General features: G+C 35.8%; 2 protein-coding genes across 2 annotated transcripts; both read left to right on the top strand.

The window, feature by feature from the left end:
* Positions 1–1,951: 1,951 nt before the first annotated feature.
* On the top strand, positions 1,952–3,648 carry LOC116197534 (inorganic phosphate transporter 1-4-like). The gene has a single exon (XM_031527703.1). It carries the CDS (start codon positions 1,952–1,954, stop codon positions 3,530–3,532), a length of 1,581 nt encoding a protein of 526 aa, XP_031383563.1. The 3' UTR covers positions 3,533–3,648.
* Positions 3,649–12,846: 9,198 nt separating this feature from the next.
* Positions 12,847–16,536, top strand: LOC116197535 (ras-related protein RABE1c-like). Its single transcript, XM_031527704.1, has 9 exons — positions 12,847–12,999; positions 13,096–13,180; positions 13,982–14,054; positions 14,639–14,739; positions 15,189–15,254; positions 15,521–15,618; positions 15,778–15,840; positions 15,918–16,010; positions 16,122–16,536. The coding sequence occupies exons 2-9, from the start codon at positions 13,108–13,110 to the stop codon at positions 16,200–16,202; spliced, it is 648 nt and encodes a 215-aa protein (XP_031383564.1). The 5' UTR covers positions 12,847–12,999; positions 13,096–13,107; the 3' UTR covers positions 16,203–16,536.
* The last annotated feature ends 3,551 nt before the right edge of the window (positions 16,537–20,087 follow it).

Below are 20,087 nucleotides of genomic sequence, written 5' to 3'. Positions count from 1 at the left end.
TCTGGACTTAGTTTTCATATATCATAATGGAAAGAGATGCAGCATGAGGACGAATAGCTTTGAGGGGAAATATTATTTCTGCCATGCTCGCGAGGGACAAGTCGATGATGTTCACATGTGCACGCAGTAAAGAATATCAAGACATCCAAAATAAATCAATCCCACCAACTATAATATGAAGTGCCTCCCACACACCTCACCAGACGTGTCACTTAATTGGCCAAATATGCAACCAAAAAAAAAAAAAGCAGGGGGCGGGCAAATAAAAGAATCTATACCAAATCAAATTCCTCGGAATAATTGGGCCTTAATGTTTTACTGCTCTTTTCCTATATTCTTCATTTTCATCTTCTTTTCCTCAAGGGGAAATTGTAAATTCGGTTCGATATATAGGTCTCCATTTTTTCCCAAAGGAAAGGGCGCCTTACTAATTAGAAGGCGATGAGGAAAAGTTTGATATAAATAAGTAGGAAGTTTTACTAATGAGAATTGAGCATCTAACAACTTAAATAGTCTTAAAATGAATTTATATTTTTATGTAATTACATTTATTTAGGCTGTTAACAAACTATGTTAAAGAAAGAATGAAATAATTATTCAACCACGGAAGTGATTTATATTGACGCCTTATAAATTTCCAACAGCAAGAAAATAAAAAATATTGAAATTAAAAAAAATGGAATTAGAAGAATGTGAAAGAGAAAATATAAAGGAATTTGAAAGAGAAGGGAAAGAGAGGGAGGGATTAGAGAATAGTTATTTACCTGAAAATTTACCTTTATATCCTCAAATTGTTGTGCCTTTTAAACTATGTAATTACAAAACCAGAGATTTTACATATAAAAGATGTTATTATAATTATTATTTATTAATATATAAGAACGAACCTTTTATGCTGACATGGCATTTTCCTTTCTGGGGTTTATAATGAACTTCTCTTTTTAAGAATAGAAAAATCAAATTTCGGGGGTTGTTTCACCCATAAGATCCTGGATTTACTCTTTTTTTTATTCTTACAAAAAAAATCAAGGATTCACTCTTTTTTTTTAAAATTTTTTTTTTCCCGGTAGAAAATCAAGGATTTACTTTAACCGAAGATTTGAGATTAACTCAATCGGGGGGGGGGGGGGGGGGGGGGGGGGGGGGGGGGGGGGGGGAAGGAAGAAAAAGAAGAAATTTCCAACTCCCCAGTCTCCCCGTAAAGATGGCATAGAGTTTAATTCAGAGTTCCTCCCACAGATATTTACATATTTAAAGACTTCGGACGAGTCTCCATTTTTCGATGTGATCCAATCAGGTGCGTACGTCCGCTAGGAAAAATAGCTAAAAATTCTTAGGTGGTAGGCTCAACTTCAATATGTTTGGGGAATTTCTATGATCATTTTGTTAAATCAATGAAATAAAATTCTGATTCCCAGATTTGGTTTGCTTATTATATAGTTGGATTTAAGGGTTATAATTTGTACTCGTGGTACAATTTTCTCCACGTCTATATCTATTAAGGTTAATTGAATGCAAAGATCGCTAGCTGGAAGCACATACAGCTCATTTCGAACTTAAAATTTGGATCCAACTTTTGAATTCCTAGATTTAGATACCCATATAAGCATAATCTATCAAATATCACATAAATCGATGATGATAGACAGAAATTCAAAATAGAACGGAAATGAGATACACCTATCTCTCTCTTTTCTTGTTGACATAGATATAGATAGATGCTTGTTAACTCCTATAAGAATATTCCCAATAAAATTCTTTTTCAGTAAACAACTCCATCGACAATTGGGGATTTTGTTTGCTCAACAGAATGTAATTAAATTTAACATGAAATATAATCAAGATATAACAAAATCAATTTTAGAATCCTAATTGGATTATCTATAGTAGTCTATAAATATCTAACTAGATGGTTTCTCTTCATTGATCACTTGAGAACTCATCAATCAAGATGGCCAATGGACAGGGCCAACTCCACATCCTCCAACTTCTCGACAATGGCAAGACCAAGTTCTACCACTTCCTGGCGGTCATGATCGCCGGCATGGGCTTCTTCACCGATGCGTACGATCTGTTTTGCATCTCCCTCGTCACGAAGCTCCTTGGCCGCATCTACTACCACGTGGATGGCTCATCCAAGCCCGGCTCCCTGCCCCCGAATGTGGCCGCCGCCGTGAATGGGGTTGCCCTATGCGGGACACTTGCCGGCCAGCTCTTCTTCGGGTGGCTCGGGGACAAGCTTGGCCGGAAGCGGGTCTATGGAATCACTCTGATGCTCATGGCTGGTTGTTCTATTGCCTCGGGCCTGTCATTCGGTGGTTCACCGAGGGCGGTCATGGCCACACTCTGCTTCTTCCGCTTCTGGCTAGGGTTTGGCATTGGCGGCGACTACCCGCTCTCTGCCACCATCATGTCCGAATACTCCAACAAGAAGACCCGAGGCGGATTCATCGCTGCTGTGTTCGCCATGCAGGGTTTTGGGATTCTAGGTGGGGGTTCGGTGGCGCTCGGGGTCTCAGCCATCTTCCGAAAATTCTACCCTGCGCCAGCATTCGCCATCGACCCGGTCGGGTCCACCGTCCCGCAGGCAGATTACGTGTGGCGGATCATCCTGATGATCGGTGCCCTTCCAGCTATCCTGACTTACTATTGGCGGATGAAGATGCCTGAAACGCCCCGTTACACAGCCTTGGTGGCAAAAAACGCCCACAAAACACACGAGGACATGGCGAAGGTCTTGCAGGTCGAGATTCCAATCGAGGATCAACCGGTCCAAGAGAGCCCGCCCCCAGGTAACCGTTTCGGGTTATTCTCCAAGGAATTCCTCCATAGGCATGGTCTACACCTGCTCGGCACGGCGAGCACGTGGTTCCTTCTAGACATTGCATTCTACAGTCAGAACCTGTTCCAGAAGGACATATTCAGTGCGGTTGGGTGGCTCCCGAATGCTAAGACCATGAGTGCCTTGGACGAGCTATACAAAATTGCACGTGCCCAGTTCTTCATCGCGCTTTGTGGGACGGTCCCAGGGTATTGGTTTACGGTTGTTCTGATTGACCTCATAGGCCGGTTCACCATCCAGATGATCGGCTTCTTTTTCATGTCCGTGTTCATGCTCGCCCTTGCAATCCCCTACCATCACTGGACCCTAAACCCTCTAGGGTTTGCAATCCTTTATGGAGCGACCTTCTTTTTTGCCAACTTTGGTCCCAACAGCACCACCTTCGTGGTCCCCGCAGAGATATTCCCAGCTCGGTTGCGGTCCACCTGCCATGGGATCTCAGCTGCCTCTGGGAAGGCCGGAGCAATCATAGGGGCCTTTGGGTTCCTCTACGCAGCCCAGAACCAGGACAAGTCCAAGGCAAACGCTGGGTACCCCGCAGGGATTGGGATGAGGAACTCGCTCATTGTGCTCGCCGTCATCAACATGCTAGGGCTTCTCTGCACATTGCTCGTGCCCGAACCAAAGGGGAAATCACTTGAAGAAATATCACAGGAGAATGAAGAAATTAAGGCAGGCCAGCTCCAGTAATATGGTTCCACTTTGCCTAGGCTTCACATATTAATTTCGTTTTACTATCCTCATAGTATTATTACTATTTCTCTATTAGGGTTTGATGTCATTTAACTTATAACATCAAATTTTGTCGAGGGATTTAATCATAGTCAATCTTGTTCCAATTTCTCTAGTATGTTGATTTTTTTTAATCGCTGGCCTAATGAATATGTTAGATATTTAAATTTTCATGAAAGATTTAGATATTTAAGTTCCACGAGATCGTGTTGGATTTATCTATATGATGCAATATATGTCATCAGTTAGACGTTGCGATATATATATATATGTACATATATTTGTGATATATATATATATATTTGCGATTATATATATCATAAATATATATATGTATACACATACGAGAGTAGCATCAATCTCTTATATGGAATTGGTAAGCAAGTTTACTTAAAAGACTTTGATATAAAGCCGCTTGTCCTCTAAGCTTTATGTCCTCGTCCTCGAATATATATAAGCACCAAGAAATGACCCGAAATTGGATCTGGGGCTAGTTGAAAGTCTTTCTTTTAATCGTAATCAAAGATGTTTTCTTGTCTCTCGTTTCTTTTCTGAACAAATTGAAGAAGAATAATACGGGAATATATCCTCGGTCAACTTAAACCCAAAATATAATCTGCCAATTTTAATTAATCACCCAAAATATTTTTAAAGTTGCACTTTTAAATTAGAATGTATTAGTAATATGCGTATGCATGTCTACGGATGGCTACATTCATCTTGTCCAAGTTGGGGGAAATCTCGAAATACTTCATGCTGAAATTTCGTTGCGTGATGTTTACTTTGTTATGAAAATTCAATGGAATCAGAAATGAAATCATTGATTCCAAATACCGGAAAAAAAAAAACATTGATTCTGATTGTTGATATTTGTTAACCAAAAATTCTAATCCAATTGCCTCATATGCAACGATTCATCTCCCCTAACAACCGGAATCAGAAACGCCCATATAGTGGAATCCAATTTGTGAAACTCAAAATAATCTCAACTGACTTTCCAACCTTAGCAACTTATAACTGTCACAAATATATTATTTTAACGGAATAGTTGTAGGCATCCAATTCCGGTTTCGAATTAAACCAAACAAAGATTAAAATTTGTTATTCTGTTTCATTCTGTCCTATTCCATTTTCATTTCTGTTTTTGATTTCAAAGTGTGAACCAAACAAAAATTAAAATTTTCTATTAGGGAAACCATCTCATTTGAATAGCATCAGCTAACTCCGTTAGTCATTCAGATTGTGTGTTATATGGGCATTTGTTAGTGGAGGGCAAAATTGGAAATTGGATGCGAATAAGAATTTGCTGAAGAAACAAAGAGATATTCAACCCGGCCAGCAAAGAAAATTAGAGAACAACTTCATCTGCTAAGCGTGATGAAGAAATGACCAAGGCATGATCAGATTGTATTTGATTTTAGAGTTGAGTTGAGTTGAGTTTTGATTTTAATTGATTTGTAATGATTGTGTCGTTGAATTATGAGAAAAGCGTAAAAAAGTAATGAATAGTTGAGAGAAAGTAATGATTGTGTTGTTGAATTGTGAAAAAAGTAATAAATAGTTGAGATAATTTAGTATTAAAAATTGAATTGAATAGTTAAAAAAATTGAAAGAAAAAGGAAAAAAGTAATAAATGTTGTTGAATTGAAAATAAGAGATATCAAGTGGAGTACAATTAAAAAATTTTAAAAAACCAAATGAGCACTAACAGTTTCAGTATCTGCATACTTTTTTTCATCTTTTCATTTCTTCTGCTCATGTCTATCGCATGAGAAGAATGTCTTAAAGGACTGGAAAATCCGGGGAAAAGAAGAAAGTTCTTCATGACCCTTATAAATTTCTTCCGAACAGCCACATATCAATTCCTTGTCAGTCTCACATCTCTAAAAATTTATTAGTGGTAATTAGTAATGGTAAGAAGATATTGTCTTCTTCAATCACAATGAGTTGTGTTGATATATAAGATCATACTCATTTTTTCTAACAGGTTAGAGTTTAAAGGTTTGGAATGCCTTATTATGGAGATGAATCAAGATTGCACGCATATGCAAAAGATTTGTTATAAGAAACCAAGGACAATGGATATAGTACTGGATTAAAAAAACAGAGTCTATACACATTTTTTTTTCAAAAAACAATAGATTTACTTATAAACGACTTTGATAAGGTCAACCATATATATATCCACGTGAAAATTCTTCGGATCAATCCGATAAGCTTAAACATATATATAATCATGAAATCTGATAGGCAAACCCCCAATTTCGTCCTCCTTTGATCTCTATCTCCCTTTATATTTTGTATTTTTCCATTTTTTTCATCGGTGTTTGAGCCGTTGAAATACTCCCATATCCTTATATCATGGGACATTTCTCATAATTCCCTTTCTCCTTTTAATCGAACAGAGAACATTTTATTCTCAATTTCGGTGGCAATCAAGTGTGAATAGTCTGGATGTTTATTTTGTTATGAAAATCCCATGGAATCAGAAATGAAATCATTGATTCAAAATATAGAAAAAAAAATCATTCATTCCGATTGTTGATATTTGTTAACCAAAAATTCGAATCCAATTGCCTCATATGCAACAATTCATCACCCCCAACAACAGGAATCAAAAACCCCCATATAGTGGAATCAAATTTTTAAAACTCAAAATAATCTCAACTAACTTTTCACCACTTCAACTTATAACTGTCACAAATATATTATTTTAATGAAATAGTTATAGGCATTCAATTTCGATTTCGAATTAAACCAAACAAAAATTAAAATTTGTTATTCCGTTTCATTCTATCCTATTCCATTTTCATTTTCGTTTTTGATTCCGAAGTGTGAACCAAACAAAAATTTAAAATTTTTATTAGGAAAACCGTCTCATATGGATAGCATCAGCTAACTCCGTTAATCATTCAGATTGTGTGTTATATGGGCATTTGTTAGTGGAGGGAAAAATTGGAAATTGGAGATGAATTAGAATTTGCTGAAGAAACAAAGAGATATTCAACCCGGCCAGCAAAGAAAAATAAAGAACAACATCATCTGCTAAGCGTGATGTAGAAATGACCAATGCATGATTAATAGTTTCAGTATCTTCATACTTTGTATTTCATCTGCTCATGTCTATCGCATGAGAAGAGTGTCTTAAAGGACTGGAAAATCCAATGAAAAGAAGAAAGCTCGCCATGACCATTACAGATTTCTTCTGAACAGCCACATATCGATTCCTTGTCAGTCTCGCATCCCTAAAAATTTAATAGTGGTAATTAATAATGGTAAGAAGATATTGTGTTCTTCTATCACAATGAGTTGTGTTGATACATAAGATCATACTCATTTTCTCTAACAGGTTAGAGTTTAAAGGTTTGGGATGCCTTATTAGGAGGTGAATCAAGATTGCACGCATATGCAAAAGATTTGTTATAAAAAAACAGTCTATACAAATAATTTTTTCAAAAATCAATAGATTTACCTATAAACGACTTTGATAAGGTCAACCATATATATAACCATGTGAAAATTATTCGGATCAATCTGATAAGCTTAAACATATATATAATCATGAAGTCTGATAGCAAACTCCCAATTTCGTCCTCGTTTGATCTCTATCTCTCTTTATGTTTTGTATTTTTCCATTTTTTCATCGGTGTCCGAGCCGCTGAAATACTCCCATATCCTTATATCATGGGATATTTCTCATAATTCCCTTTATCCTTATAATCGAACAGAGAATATTTATTCTGAATTTCAGTGACAATCAAGTTTGAGTAGCCCGGCCTAACGACAATATTGCTTTTCAAAATCTCTATTTTTTTTTCCATTTCTATTTATATTAGACATCCACGCACTTCCATGCGTTGTGAGATTATTACCTTCAGGTGATTCTCTTTTTTCTTCACGCTTTTGGGTAAAATTTAAAAGTTAAATTGGATACTCTATTTTTATTTTATTTTAGCTATTACATGCAAAATCCTCTGTAGTTATTTGTAAAGAGAATCCGTTTTTCAATTTTATTTTTTATTGGGCCACAGTTTTTGGAGAACACATAAATTATCTTTTTCGCAATGAGTATCTTATATGGAATGCAAATGCCGGTTACAACACGAAAAATTTCTTTAAATAATATTATAAGATATACATATGTATCTGGATATGTTTGAGACGAGATCATGCGAATTAAATCGCCCAGTTTTTTTTTGAGAAAAATCCTTATAATTTGGATGTCTTTTGCCTTCACAAAAATAAAAGGAGATGAAAAGCACGACGGATTCAATCGTTGTCAATATTTGCTCCAATTTCTCTTGTATGTTCAATCGTTGGTTGGGTTTTCCTTCTTGATCGCGGGCCTAACAAAATATATAATCTTATGACCGAGTCCATTAGATATTTAGGCCTTAAGGAAAGCTTTTGATATATTTAAATATCGAGTCTGTTGGGATTTATGGATGGGATACTTTCTTATGCAATATATATCATCAGTTATATTTAGTGATATTGCTCCGTTTGATTTCGCAGTTAAAATCAGAAAATTTTTAACTTTAACTCAACATACTACACAACAAAAATACACATTTCCCAAGTTAAAAATTTTAACTTTAATTTTAACTCAACATATTACACAATCATTTGTCATTTTCTACAATTAAAATTAAAGTTACTTTAAATCCGAAACTAAACGCACCAGTAGATTTTATGAGACGATAATGCAAATTAAATTGCATGTTCTGTTGAGAGAATCTACATATCATATAGGGAAAATGCCAATTTTGGTCCTCAACGTTTCATTGCTTTTTCGTTTTCATCCTAAATCTTTTTCTTTGTTCAATCTCGTCCTAAACGTTACAAGATTTGTTCATTTTGGTCCCACCGTTAATTTTTCCATCCAAAAATGCCGAGATGGATTTTTATTCAATCAGAGGGTGCCACGTGTGCGACCAGTAATACTGGCCCACTCAAGCCGGTTTAATACATTATCAAACCTTCCAACCCATAAATCGAAAAAACTGGGAAAAGAAAAACACAGACACTTTCTTCTTCATTGATGTCTAGAGAACAATTTCTTCATTCTCCTTCACTTCACATAGAAATCGAAAGAAACAATTTTCCCCAAATTGGTCTTTGAAATCAAACAAATTGGGGAATTCGTGATTTCGATGCGACGTCGATGTAAAATTTGGGCAAAAACGCAGTCAAGAATCAAAATTTTCAAGAAGAGTATATGCATTACATATAATAGGAAAATCCATATTTGCAATTGCAAGAATGAGGAACCCGTCACAGAAAGGGAAATCATAGGGAAAGGAACATATCTGGAAGTGGACAATCAAGAGGAAAAAGAAGCACTTGGAGCTGAGGGTCGTCTCATTCGAGAATGTCACCTTCTTGCAGGTGAGGAGGGAGGCCAAGAAGAAGACGCAATCGGTGTTCGGCTCCACCATTCCTTCGTCCATCCCGGTGAAATTCGTGAACAGTGACAGCGCACGAAAGAGTGAATTAGTATTAGTGGAGCAACAATGCAGCTTAAGCTGGCGGATTCGTTCATGCAAAGGGATCATCACTCTGTGCATTTGAGCGTGAGAGAGAGGAAGAGAGGAGATAGAAACAATGGAGGGAGAGGGGGCTGGAAATGGAATACTTGGCATATTTGCATCGTCATAGCATCGAAATCACGAATTCCTCACACCATCGAAATCACGAGTTCCTCACGAATTTGAGGAACTTTGCTTCTTTCGATTCCTATGGTGAAGTGAAAGAGAAGGAAGAAATCTTCCTCTAGACATCAGTGAAGAAGAAAGTGCCTGTGCTTATGGTTTTTCTTCCTCTAAACGATGCCATATGTCAAAGCCCTTAGCTCTTTATTACCTTTGCATTTTTCCCTAAATATAGTATGGCCTTTAGAAAATAGTACAAGAAGACACGATCTTTGTATTTTTTATTAAATATATAATGTCATTTATAGAGTGGTATATAAATGCACTATTGTTGCACTTTTTTAAAAATATATCACGACCTTTAAAAAATAATACAAAAATACACAACTTTCAGCTTGAGTTGCGTTTCTAGCACGTCATTAATTATTCCGTCAAATATAAAGATAACAGCTGGCGAGAGTTAACGATACAATGTGGCACAACACGATTGAATGAGTTGCATTTGGCACCGTTAGCTCCATGTTAATTGTTGTCGTCCAGTCATATGATATTTATTAGTCCAATCATGCTATATCACATGGCACCGTTAGCTCCACATTAACTATTATCGTTACAATTTGATTGAATAATTTACATTATTCTAAACTCCAAATGCACTAATCCTTTCAATTGGTTGAAATTTATATTTTATTGCTCATGCAATTAATTACTTTTATTATTTAATTGAAAGAATTTTCAAGATATATTAAGTTAAAATAAAATCTACATAAAAATTAAATAATCTAAAAATTTAGAAACTCAACATTAAAACTAAACTTACTTTTCAATATATTTTAAGTTTTATAATATATAATAGCGAAACCATTCTCCATTAACCGTTACATATTCTAAAATCTCAAATTCACAGCTCCTCATTATTCCACTCCTACATACTTGGATTTAGGATTAAATCAAAATTATTAGATAAGCCTTCAAATTAATAATCCACAAACTAGAATGAGTTTTCTCTACTTTTTGTTTCTAGTATTTTATTGGTCTACACTGAAATTGCCTGGTATGACTAGGGTAGAGTTTCTTTCATATTCCATGTTTTCTCTTTCTCCCATGCATGCATTATGTTGAATAAAACTCTTCAAATTTTTATATCAATAGAGCTACCTCAGTATGATGATAATATTCTTATAATATGGCTTAAATTAAGTTATGCAAATAGAAAAATTTGGACGTTGTTTAAAAGTATTTTGGCAATATAAACTAATTGATATTTTCAAATTTTAGGCAATACAAGTTGCATAATACATAATATATATGAAAATAACTCTTTAATAAGAATAAATCCCACACAACACGGGTGTAATTGACTAGTTCATAATAATTTGGATGTCTTTGGCTTCACAAATAGAAGGAAGCATAAAGCATGACGTGATCGATCTAGTTTTTTCAGTAAAACTATGCGTTGCCAGGTCAGGGACGGAGCCAAAATTTCCCTTTAGTGGGGGCAAAAATAATTATATGACATATATAATACATAAATACCTATTTCAGTGGGGCAAAGTAATAAGTTGAATTGCTAACTTGGATTTGTTGAAGCAATTCGTACTTGTTCCACTAAAGCAAAGTTTCATATTCGAGACTTGTAAATGAAGAAAATTTACTTGAGAGACTCGTACCCTTAGTGGATTGATCCAGCTCGACTAGATTAATCAAAGGCCCATTGGATTTCCGAATACCAAGCTGCACAAGAAAAAGCTAATGGGTTGAAGTGGAGAAAATTTTAAAAATTACATTTTTTTGGGAAATTACTAAACAAAGTCAAATTAGCAATTGCTCCTGAAGCTATGTGGCCCCGTCCCTGCTGTCGGTTAACGCTTGAGAGCTCTTCGTCGACCACATCATGGATGCATGTAAAAGTCCAGTTTCATCCCTACATCAATTTCATTGCTACTGGCATACATGCTAATATTTGTACGAGACTGCGGACATTGAGCTTAGCTTTAGCTGGCATATTATTTGACAAGTAGTATGGAGTGGATCGGGTGCCTAAATGCATCATGCGAATGTACATAAATTACTTGGGATGGGATTTGATCAATGCATCATATCAGGTACGTATATCCGGCTCCCCCTGCAATTTCTCTTTAAAAATAATAAAAAATATATGTATACATATATAAATCAGGATATTAAAAGAAAATAGATATAATATTGTGGCATAAGCCATCGCTTGGAGTATTTCGTTATTTCCCTTCCTCTATCACTCTTCAAGGCCATGGTCCTTGGGTATAAACTGGAAGATGGGGCCACATAATAATGTACATGAAGTGAAGAAAATTCAATTTTCAATTTATTATGAATATATCCCATGTCCTTGTCATAATCAACTTATATCTTCCTAATTCAAAATCCCAAGCTTACAATAACACAAGTTCTAATTTATACAATTTTTTAAAAATTATTCAATAAATGTGAGTAAAAATTTTTAAGTTTCGTTTCGTTTCGCAGTTAAAATTACAAAAAATTTAACTTTAACTTTAACTCAACACACTACATAATAAAAATACACATTTCCCAAGTAAAAAATTTTAATTTTAACTTTAACTCAATACACTACACAATCATTTGTCTTTTTTCACAATCAAAATCAAAATTACTTTAACTCTGAAACCAAACGCACTATAAATTTTCAAACACGTCACTTAGTACGATGGTAAATTGAATAGCTAACAGCTGGGTGAAGAGCTTTTGTTGACCCGACCCATTCTCATTAGGACTTGCGCTTATAGCGATACGGACAGTCCAACTTTACTCTACTGAGGACCTCTCCTTTAGTGTTGGAATTCATTTCTTTTGGGACATGGGACATGATCAAATGTGCAGAAGAGGAAACTGAGGTTGCAGGCTCGGGTTCGAGGGTCATTTGAAATGTCCTCCTGTCATTAGTTTGTCTATAATTACGGAATATCATTCCCATCGCATGTGCTCGACGAAGACTAAGCTCGATACAATTCCTTACAATTTGGATATCTTTTGGCTTCACAAAAATAAATTCCTAACAATTTGGATGTCAGTATGTCTTTGTCAATAGAAATTTGTGAGTAACGTGGAATGGAGAGACTGAAGCTTTGATTTCATTCATCACTGCTACTAATACATAAGAATAAAGGAAATATCCCATGTAATCAGGGAAGGAAAAATGGCTACCCTAACAAACCAAAAATATCACCGACCAACTAATATATACATAGTATACCGGCAAACGCGGGCATATCTGACGGCATGCCCCCGTCAAGTTGAATAATGAAGATCCCAAATTCCCTAACTCGCGGAGGAAAAATTGAAACCGATCGCGATCCAAAGTTTTGGTGAATATGTCTTCAAGTTGTAGACGAGTGGAGGTACGTGTAGCGACAATAGTCTTAGACCGAATATGCTCACGAATGAAGTGACGGTCTATCTCAATGTATTTAGTTCTCGAACACTGGGTTCGCGGAGAGCAGCTTGGTTGTTTGTGAAATAATGACCCCAAGCGATGAAAGAAGTTTGGTGGCATATTTGAGACAGATTTAAAAGTTAATAATTTTCAGAATAATTTACCCATTTTTATTTCATATTGCAACTTTTTTCCTGTGGTAATATTTCGGTATTTCCCCAAGAAAATTCCTCAAATCATAATAATAATAATAATTTTCATCTTGGTCTGGTCTCTTTCCCATGTCTTCGTTTACTTGTTAACAATTCTTCTTCTTCTTCTTCTTCTTCTTCTTCGGCCATCAGGTCTTACTCTCTATCTCTTTGATCTTCATTCCATCGTGTTCTTCGTGTATGCGGATAAATTAATCGGTGGAATTCGTTTGTTGCGTAAATGTGCAGAGCTCAGATTAAATGGCCGCGCCACCAGCCAGAGCTCGGGCCGATCACGATTTCCTCATTAAGCTGCTCCTGATTGGCGACAGCGGTCAGTTCCTCAATCTATCATCTCTCTCCCTCTCCCTCTGTGCGTGTTGTCTGTAGAAATTGATCGAGGTGAAGGGGGAAGCTGAAATGGAAAATTGAAGAGAATTTCTGGTTTTGAATTTGTGAGCTTTGAGGCTATGGATATGTGCTCTTAATTTGTTTCCTCCGCAGAATTCTGTAGTTTGGATTTTTTTTTGTCGAGAGTATTGGTGATTGAGCTGCGATCCTGTTGGAGAATTTGAGAAGGCTGTCTATCTCTGTTAATTACCAGCTATTCCAGATTATCATGTCTGGCAAGCTCAATTTGCAAGCATTACATTTGTAGGGGCTCGGACTCAGTCGGGGGATTGTCATGGAGATGAATAGTGGGTGCTTTTATGCGCGCCTTTAGCTTTACCCGAATATCTCGGATATAGGATTGCACTTGGCCGCTTCATCATCTCCTTTTTTTTCTTTTTAAATATTTTTGTTCGTTGAAACTCCTCAGTGAGTTAGCGGCAGCATTGCTGTGTCATGATCCTGTTACGATTTCCTTCCTACTCTTTCTCCGAAGTGGATTTTGCCTTTTATATACAGCCATTAGATGACTTTGATAATGGGTGCTGCTCCTCTTTGCTTCTAGTTGTTTGAACGACCTTAATCCAATGCGAGTGCTTATTTTTTCGCACCTGAATTTCTCACCAATTTTTGAACTTTGGGATATTCTAGTGCCTCAGACCTTGAGCATATTACCCTGTTTTAGTTTTACTTTTACCCGTTATATGCATCGATAATTTGGTTACTGTATCACATTACTTTCCAGGCGTTGGGAAGAGTTGTCTGCTTTTAAGATTTTCAGATGGTTCTTTTACGACCAGTTTCATCACCACGATAGGGTATGTCTCTTCATCAAAACCTACATTACTTGTAAGAACTATTTTAACTGTTACCAAAATAAAAACTATCTTAATTAGATCGGCTTTTATGTTGGGGATATCAAACGAGTGAGACTGCAGTTCGAAGTCTTGCTTAACTACCTGATCTTCCTTTTCTTACCATTCTCACTCAGCAACTGAATCTATATTTGAATTTGATGAATGCTATTGATGCACGCGCTTCTGCAGTTAATACAATAGTTTCCTATGCTCGTAAAGGACATATGAGATTCCAGATAACTTATTCACACTCGTCATGATTACAATGACACATAACTGTCCATGCTATTAGCAAAAATATTGTAGGCTCCAATAGAACCTCTGTGATGTTACATCTTTTATTAATTTATAGGAATTGCTAATGCTCATTCCTCCCTCCTGCTCCCTGTCACTACTTGATACCAGCAAGTTTCTGCAAATTTTACGTGTCTTTCGTGAGTGAAGAGAAGCAAAAGGACCTTAATGGGTCTGAATTTCGAGGTTCTAGTGAATGTGGACTTTACCGGTTGCAAGATTTATCTTATTGCTCATTCCCTGGTTTACAGCATTGACTTTAAGATACGGACTATAGAGCTCGATGGGAAACGAATCAAATTGCAAATCTGGGACACTGCTGGTCAGGAGCGATTCCGAACTATCACAACAGGTAAATTCCACTGGATGAATTTGCTTCTATGTTTTTGAAATCGATCATTGGTTTGGGAAATGACTTCTTTTCGCTGCTATGGCATCCCAGTTTGAGATTAGAGTAATGGAAGTTTGGGCGGCTACCATTGTCAAATTGGAATTTGGACCTAGATAAATTCCAGTTTAAAGCTTCCTTTTTTTTTTTCCACGCGGTGATAGAAAAACTTTAAATATATTGAAAAATCTAACTAAATATGCACTCACCCTCAAGCAAGATTTGTAATTAATATGGCAATGAAGGTTCCTGAATTCTACCAATGCTATCTTGTTGGGTAGATGTGCATCACTGAGCTATTACATTAAAGCTTGACCTCTTGCTGATTTAAGTTCCTGTTTGTTATTGTAAGTTGGATATTCACCACCTGTGATATTAGAAACTCACAAGATCTATTTTGGTCTCTTCTCCAGCTTATTACCGTGGAGCGATGGGTATTCTGCTGGTGTATGATGTTACCGACGAGACATCCTTCAACAGTAACTTCCCCTGTTACTTTGACTGATTCTTTTTGTTATTAGTCATGTTTAACTGGTTCTCTGTAGTATGAGACGACTATGTGTGTCCATTGTAGTCTAACGTTGACTGCTCTTCAGATAAATCAATTTTATTCTTCCCGGTTTCAGCCAAGGAAAAAAGAAAAAGGAAAAAAAAAAGGATTTTAAGGAATCTACTTTTGCAATCTTCGAGCAGCTTCATATTTCTAGCATTTTGATGCAAGACGAAGGTCCTTGCCTATTTTCAGATATTCAAAACTGGATCCGCAATATTGAACAGCATGCTTCTGACAACGTAAACAAAATATTAGTTGGGAACAAGGCTGACATGGATGAAAGCAAAAGGGTAAGTGCTCTTCGGTTTTTATTTTCGGAGACCTCTGTTTTTGGGAGCAACGTCCTGGATTCTTTACTCTTCAATGAAGAGCCTAATATTGTTGTTTCCATTAATAAACTAAAAATTTGCGAGTAACTCTGTAGCTTATATTCCCTTGTACTGATACAGGCCATTCCGACTTCAAAAGGCCAAGCTCTTGCTGATGAGTACGGGATTAAATTCTTTGAAACTGTAGGTTGCAACTAATTACATTGATTTACATTGCCACATTTTTTTTTTGTGCTATGGTTAATTACGCTTTGGTGCAGAGTGCAAAGACGAATATGAATGTAGAGGAAGTTTTCTTTTCAATAGCAAAGGACATTAAGCAAAGGCTTGCAGAGAGTGATACAAAAGCTGAGGTACATTTCCTATTCCATTCTGGCATCCTCCATTTCCCGTTTTCAACTCTTCTACTTTATCCTAAAGAAATATGACTCATTAGTGCGGTTTCTTGTTTTTCCGTATTACAGTCTCAGACCATCAGGATAAACCAACCCGACCAAGCAAACAGCTCGGGACAAGATGCGCAAAAGTCCAGTTGCTGTGGTTAATGAGAACATCAAACATTGAAAAGTTCGGGGAATATCCGGAAAGTCGTGTCGACTTTACTACTGCATTATACATCTAGCGTTGATCGCCATCGTGGGGTATCGACGTGCCTCTGGGCTTTTAGATGGTGGCTGGTTGTTTCACCTATATTTATCAGTTACTCCTCTCTCTTTACTTACTCTTGTCTCAGCCATCGTTGACGATTTATGGCAATCACCTTCTTTTGGTTTGCATTTCAAGGATTAGCTTTCTATTGTAGTGTGAGAGATGCCCATGTTTCTTACGACTCGATGGAACAGCAGTTTATCTTATAGTGAAAATCCGTTTTCTCTAAGCTTTTTATCTGCCTCTTCTCGGGTTTAATGTCTTAACACGATTTCTAGTCCCTTTATCTTCCTGTATACAATAAGATCGGTTGTGATAAGAAAGTGAGTAATGCGGATGAGGACATGAATGCTTGCAGATGTGGTGCACTCTTAGTTCCCGTTCATACTTAAGAGCAAGCAGCCCTGATATATGTCAATTTCGCTACTTTGACAATGAGATCTTGTCGATTGGGAAGCAAAGGATTGCTTCTCTTATCTTGTCAGCTAATAATTCCGTATCCATCGAGTCCTTTACAGTTGTTCCTCAATTGTTTCATCATGTCAACAACAATCAATAATGCGTGTTTTCGTTTTCGGCTGAATTTCTGCCCATCTGTCTCTTTGAACTCTTGGGACTCTTCCACATTTGGGAATGAACGCGACGGAGTTATAATTCCGATAGTCGTCTCAGATTCATATCATAAATTCGCAGTCTAGTAAGCTTAGCAACATTTACCAATAACAAAAATCTTCTTAAAATAGATGGATGGATAAAAAAGATTTAGTACGCGGAACGAGCATGCGAAAGCTAAGCTAATTACTTTATTTGGATACAACCATATATCTTAGTTTCCGGAAAAATCGAACCTTGGTCAGGTGGTACTTGCAGTTCTAGTAACACGAATGAAAAAGTGCACTTTGCAACATCGAATCAAGCCATATATGTACAAAAATATGTATGTATAGATATTCCTTTTCTCACATGATCAGTTGAGTAGTTTGGTTCGATTTCCTTCAAGATCAGTTGATCGATCATGCTCGGGTCCGGATCGTGAAGGTTGTCTCATCGTTTCGTCGACTCTGACATTGTGTCACCTTTCCACGTTGTCTGCACTCTTCAGAAACTCTAATTTCTGAACAAATCAAATTATATTGACGTACGTAGGTGGTGAGAAAAAAATGTCCATTTCATTTTTAATGGAGAAAGAGAGGAAGAAAAGATGAAGTTGGGTTGCTCAGGAAATGCGGCAACCTGTGACGCTGTTTGCTGCCCCACATAGAAATAAACTAAGAATCAACATGATTTGATTCAATGGTTGAACATTTGCTCTCTTTAAATAAGATTAGACCTGAGTTTTATGAATGAGAAAAATTTACGATTGAGAAAGTTTCACCTTCCAGTAGGATAATTCGGCTTGAATCTGTATTCACCGGGGATCATTAAGTTTTCTTATACCAAGAGGTGCAAATTGCAAAAAATAAATTAATTAATAAACTAAACTAAAAGCAAAACATGATCTTTGATGAGATAAGATCACCAAATTTTAGTGTTAAATTCTCATCCTATGTCATAATCTCATAGATAACAACTAAATTCTCTCCATCTCTCTGTCCAAGTCCCTTGACAACCGTCAATGATGATTGGACTTTGAGCATTGAATCATATATTGGGCACGAAGTCAATACAAAATTATCCAACCATCTTTTTTTCATTTTTGCTATTTCGAACAAAAACAATTGACATCGAAGTTTTGAGTGGACAAAGATAGTATAAATTACTCGACATTGTTGAGCAATCAGATGACTTGGCCATAAGTAATTCTTATAATTGTTAAGATTTATTTATGTAATTTCAAGTGAATACATCAAGAAAATTTTTTTAAAAAAAATTGACCGAAAAATGATGATGCCTTTCTTTTTATTTGTCATAATAAAGATGGAGCCTAATAGTCCAAATGTTAGCAAATACTCCAAGCTCAAGCTGCAGTTCATTTCTCATTTTCCCAACTATGTCTCAATTTAGGATAGATTATTTTCTATCGGTTAACTAAGCGATATCATGCCTTTTACGCAAGTAACACTTTCGATTATGAATCGACATTGAATGCAACATCTAAACCTATATAAAGTACACCTGTGAGCAATCCAACGACATTTCTATTTAATGCTTTCCAGTTTCCAATCATCGGTCGCGTGTTTCACAAATTACTTGTATGAATAAGAAGTTTGGGACAATTAGTATTTAATTATTAAATAAACATACTGAGACAACTAAATTTGTTTATAAAAAGTACATATATAAAGAGTTTCGTAAAAAAAAATGTTTACAGAGACAATTTATGAAATATTTTTGCTCATTTTTAGAGCCAGTTTCATTTATTTTATTTATCTAATTAATAATAAATAAAAGTTTGTCTGAGAATTCGTTTCTAAAGACCTGATGGTAATAATGGGTCAATTACTTCATATCTATTCTAAAATTTTAGAGATAAATAATTGACTTATACAAACATATAATATAATTTAGTTTCAACAACTTATTTGTATTGTAACGATTCCACTGCAATAAAAAGAGAAAAAAGAAGGAAAAAAATGCAGCTGGTCTTTTAAAGGTGAGTGGGTTCATAATGGCAGGTTCATCTCTTCATACAGCTACCAATTGGTTCCTATTATAGCTTTCGATCATACGATGGATTTAAATCGACTCTATTCCAGTTTGGACGTTCCACTTGTTATTCTTTAAGCAAATACAGACAAAAGTTGAATCAAAATTTGGCGGAAAATGCATACAGAAAGCAATCAATGAGTTAGTGCAAATATATAGAAGGAAAAAAGGCAACGTTTTTGTAACCCAAAAAAAAAAAAGGGAACGTTTTAAGTAGTGAAATTTAACATATATGCTTCGTGACATGGAATTAGTTCTCTCTCTGTTTTGGGTGTGTTTTATTTTTTCTTTTACCTTTTTTTTTGGATTATTTGAGATACTTTAAATTTATTAGTTGTATATAAGTCACATTTGGACGTGGGCTCAGCCATTGCCACTGGCCGCTTCAATCATAAATCCAATTTAAACTCCCACCCGCACTGTAAGTAAAGTCTACAGTGATTCTCTCTTATATATATATAGACACACACACATATGTATGTATGAATGAAAGAAAAAGCTTTTGAAAATGATGCAAGCATTTTCTTTTTCATCAAAAAGATACAAGCATTTGGTTCCTCTTTTACTTAACAGTGGGCAAGACATGGATTGGTATTATTTCCTAGGCTTCATAATAATTAGTGTTTGTAAAAAATGTATAAATATATATGTTTTAATGCAAAAAAATAAAATAAAAAGAAAAACAATTAGCTAGCTAGAGAAGACAACGCAAATTAGCGGACACTAATTCTATGAGATGACTCGCTTGTGGAAGTATGAGATGGATGGCATTTTGTAGGGCATATTAAATTAGTATCCGAGATATAAAATGATCCTTATTTAACAAGTGAATCCCTGACGCATGCATCATTTTGACCAATAAAGATTTACATATAACGAGCATGAAAATAAAGAATTTTCTTTATGCAATCTACATTTTAGGGAAAATTACATCATTTACCCCAACCTTTACATGTTGTCTTAGTTTTATCTAACGTTGATTTTCTTTTTTTTTTTCAGAGGCATTCTAACATTAATAGTTTGGTATCAAATTTATCTCGCCGTAAACATTCATTCTATTTTTAACAGAATTACTGAAGTGATGCGTTAATTGCTTGACAACACTGACGTGGAGAATGTGTGAGTTCCAATACAAG

Source organism: Punica granatum, chromosome 2 (assembly GCF_007655135.1).
Source record: "Punica granatum isolate Tunisia-2019 chromosome 2, ASM765513v2, whole genome shotgun sequence".
NCBI classification, from domain to species: Eukaryota; Viridiplantae; Streptophyta; class Magnoliopsida; order Myrtales; family Lythraceae; genus Punica; species Punica granatum.
This window is presented reverse-complemented; position numbering and strand designations above follow the sequence as displayed.

What these genes read in the sequence shown, in the direction of transcription:
- LOC116197535 (XM_031527704.1), top strand. Translation starts at nt 13,108, where the DNA reads ATGGCCGCGCCACCAGCCAGAGCTCGGGCCGATCACGATTTCCTCATT. An exon ending in ACATGGATGAAAGCAAAAGG is followed by an intron (nt 15,619 to 15,777) that starts GTAAGTGCTCTT and finishes GTACTGATACAG; the next exon opens with GCCATTCCGACTTCAAAAGG. An exon ending in GGATTAAATTCTTTGAAACT is followed by an intron (nt 15,841 to 15,917) that starts GTAGGTTGCAAC and finishes GCTTTGGTGCAG; the next exon opens with AGTGCAAAGACGAATATGAA.
- LOC116197534 (XM_031527703.1), top strand. Translation starts at nt 1,952, where the DNA reads ATGGCCAATGGACAGGGCCAACTCCACATCCTCCAACTTCTCGACAAT.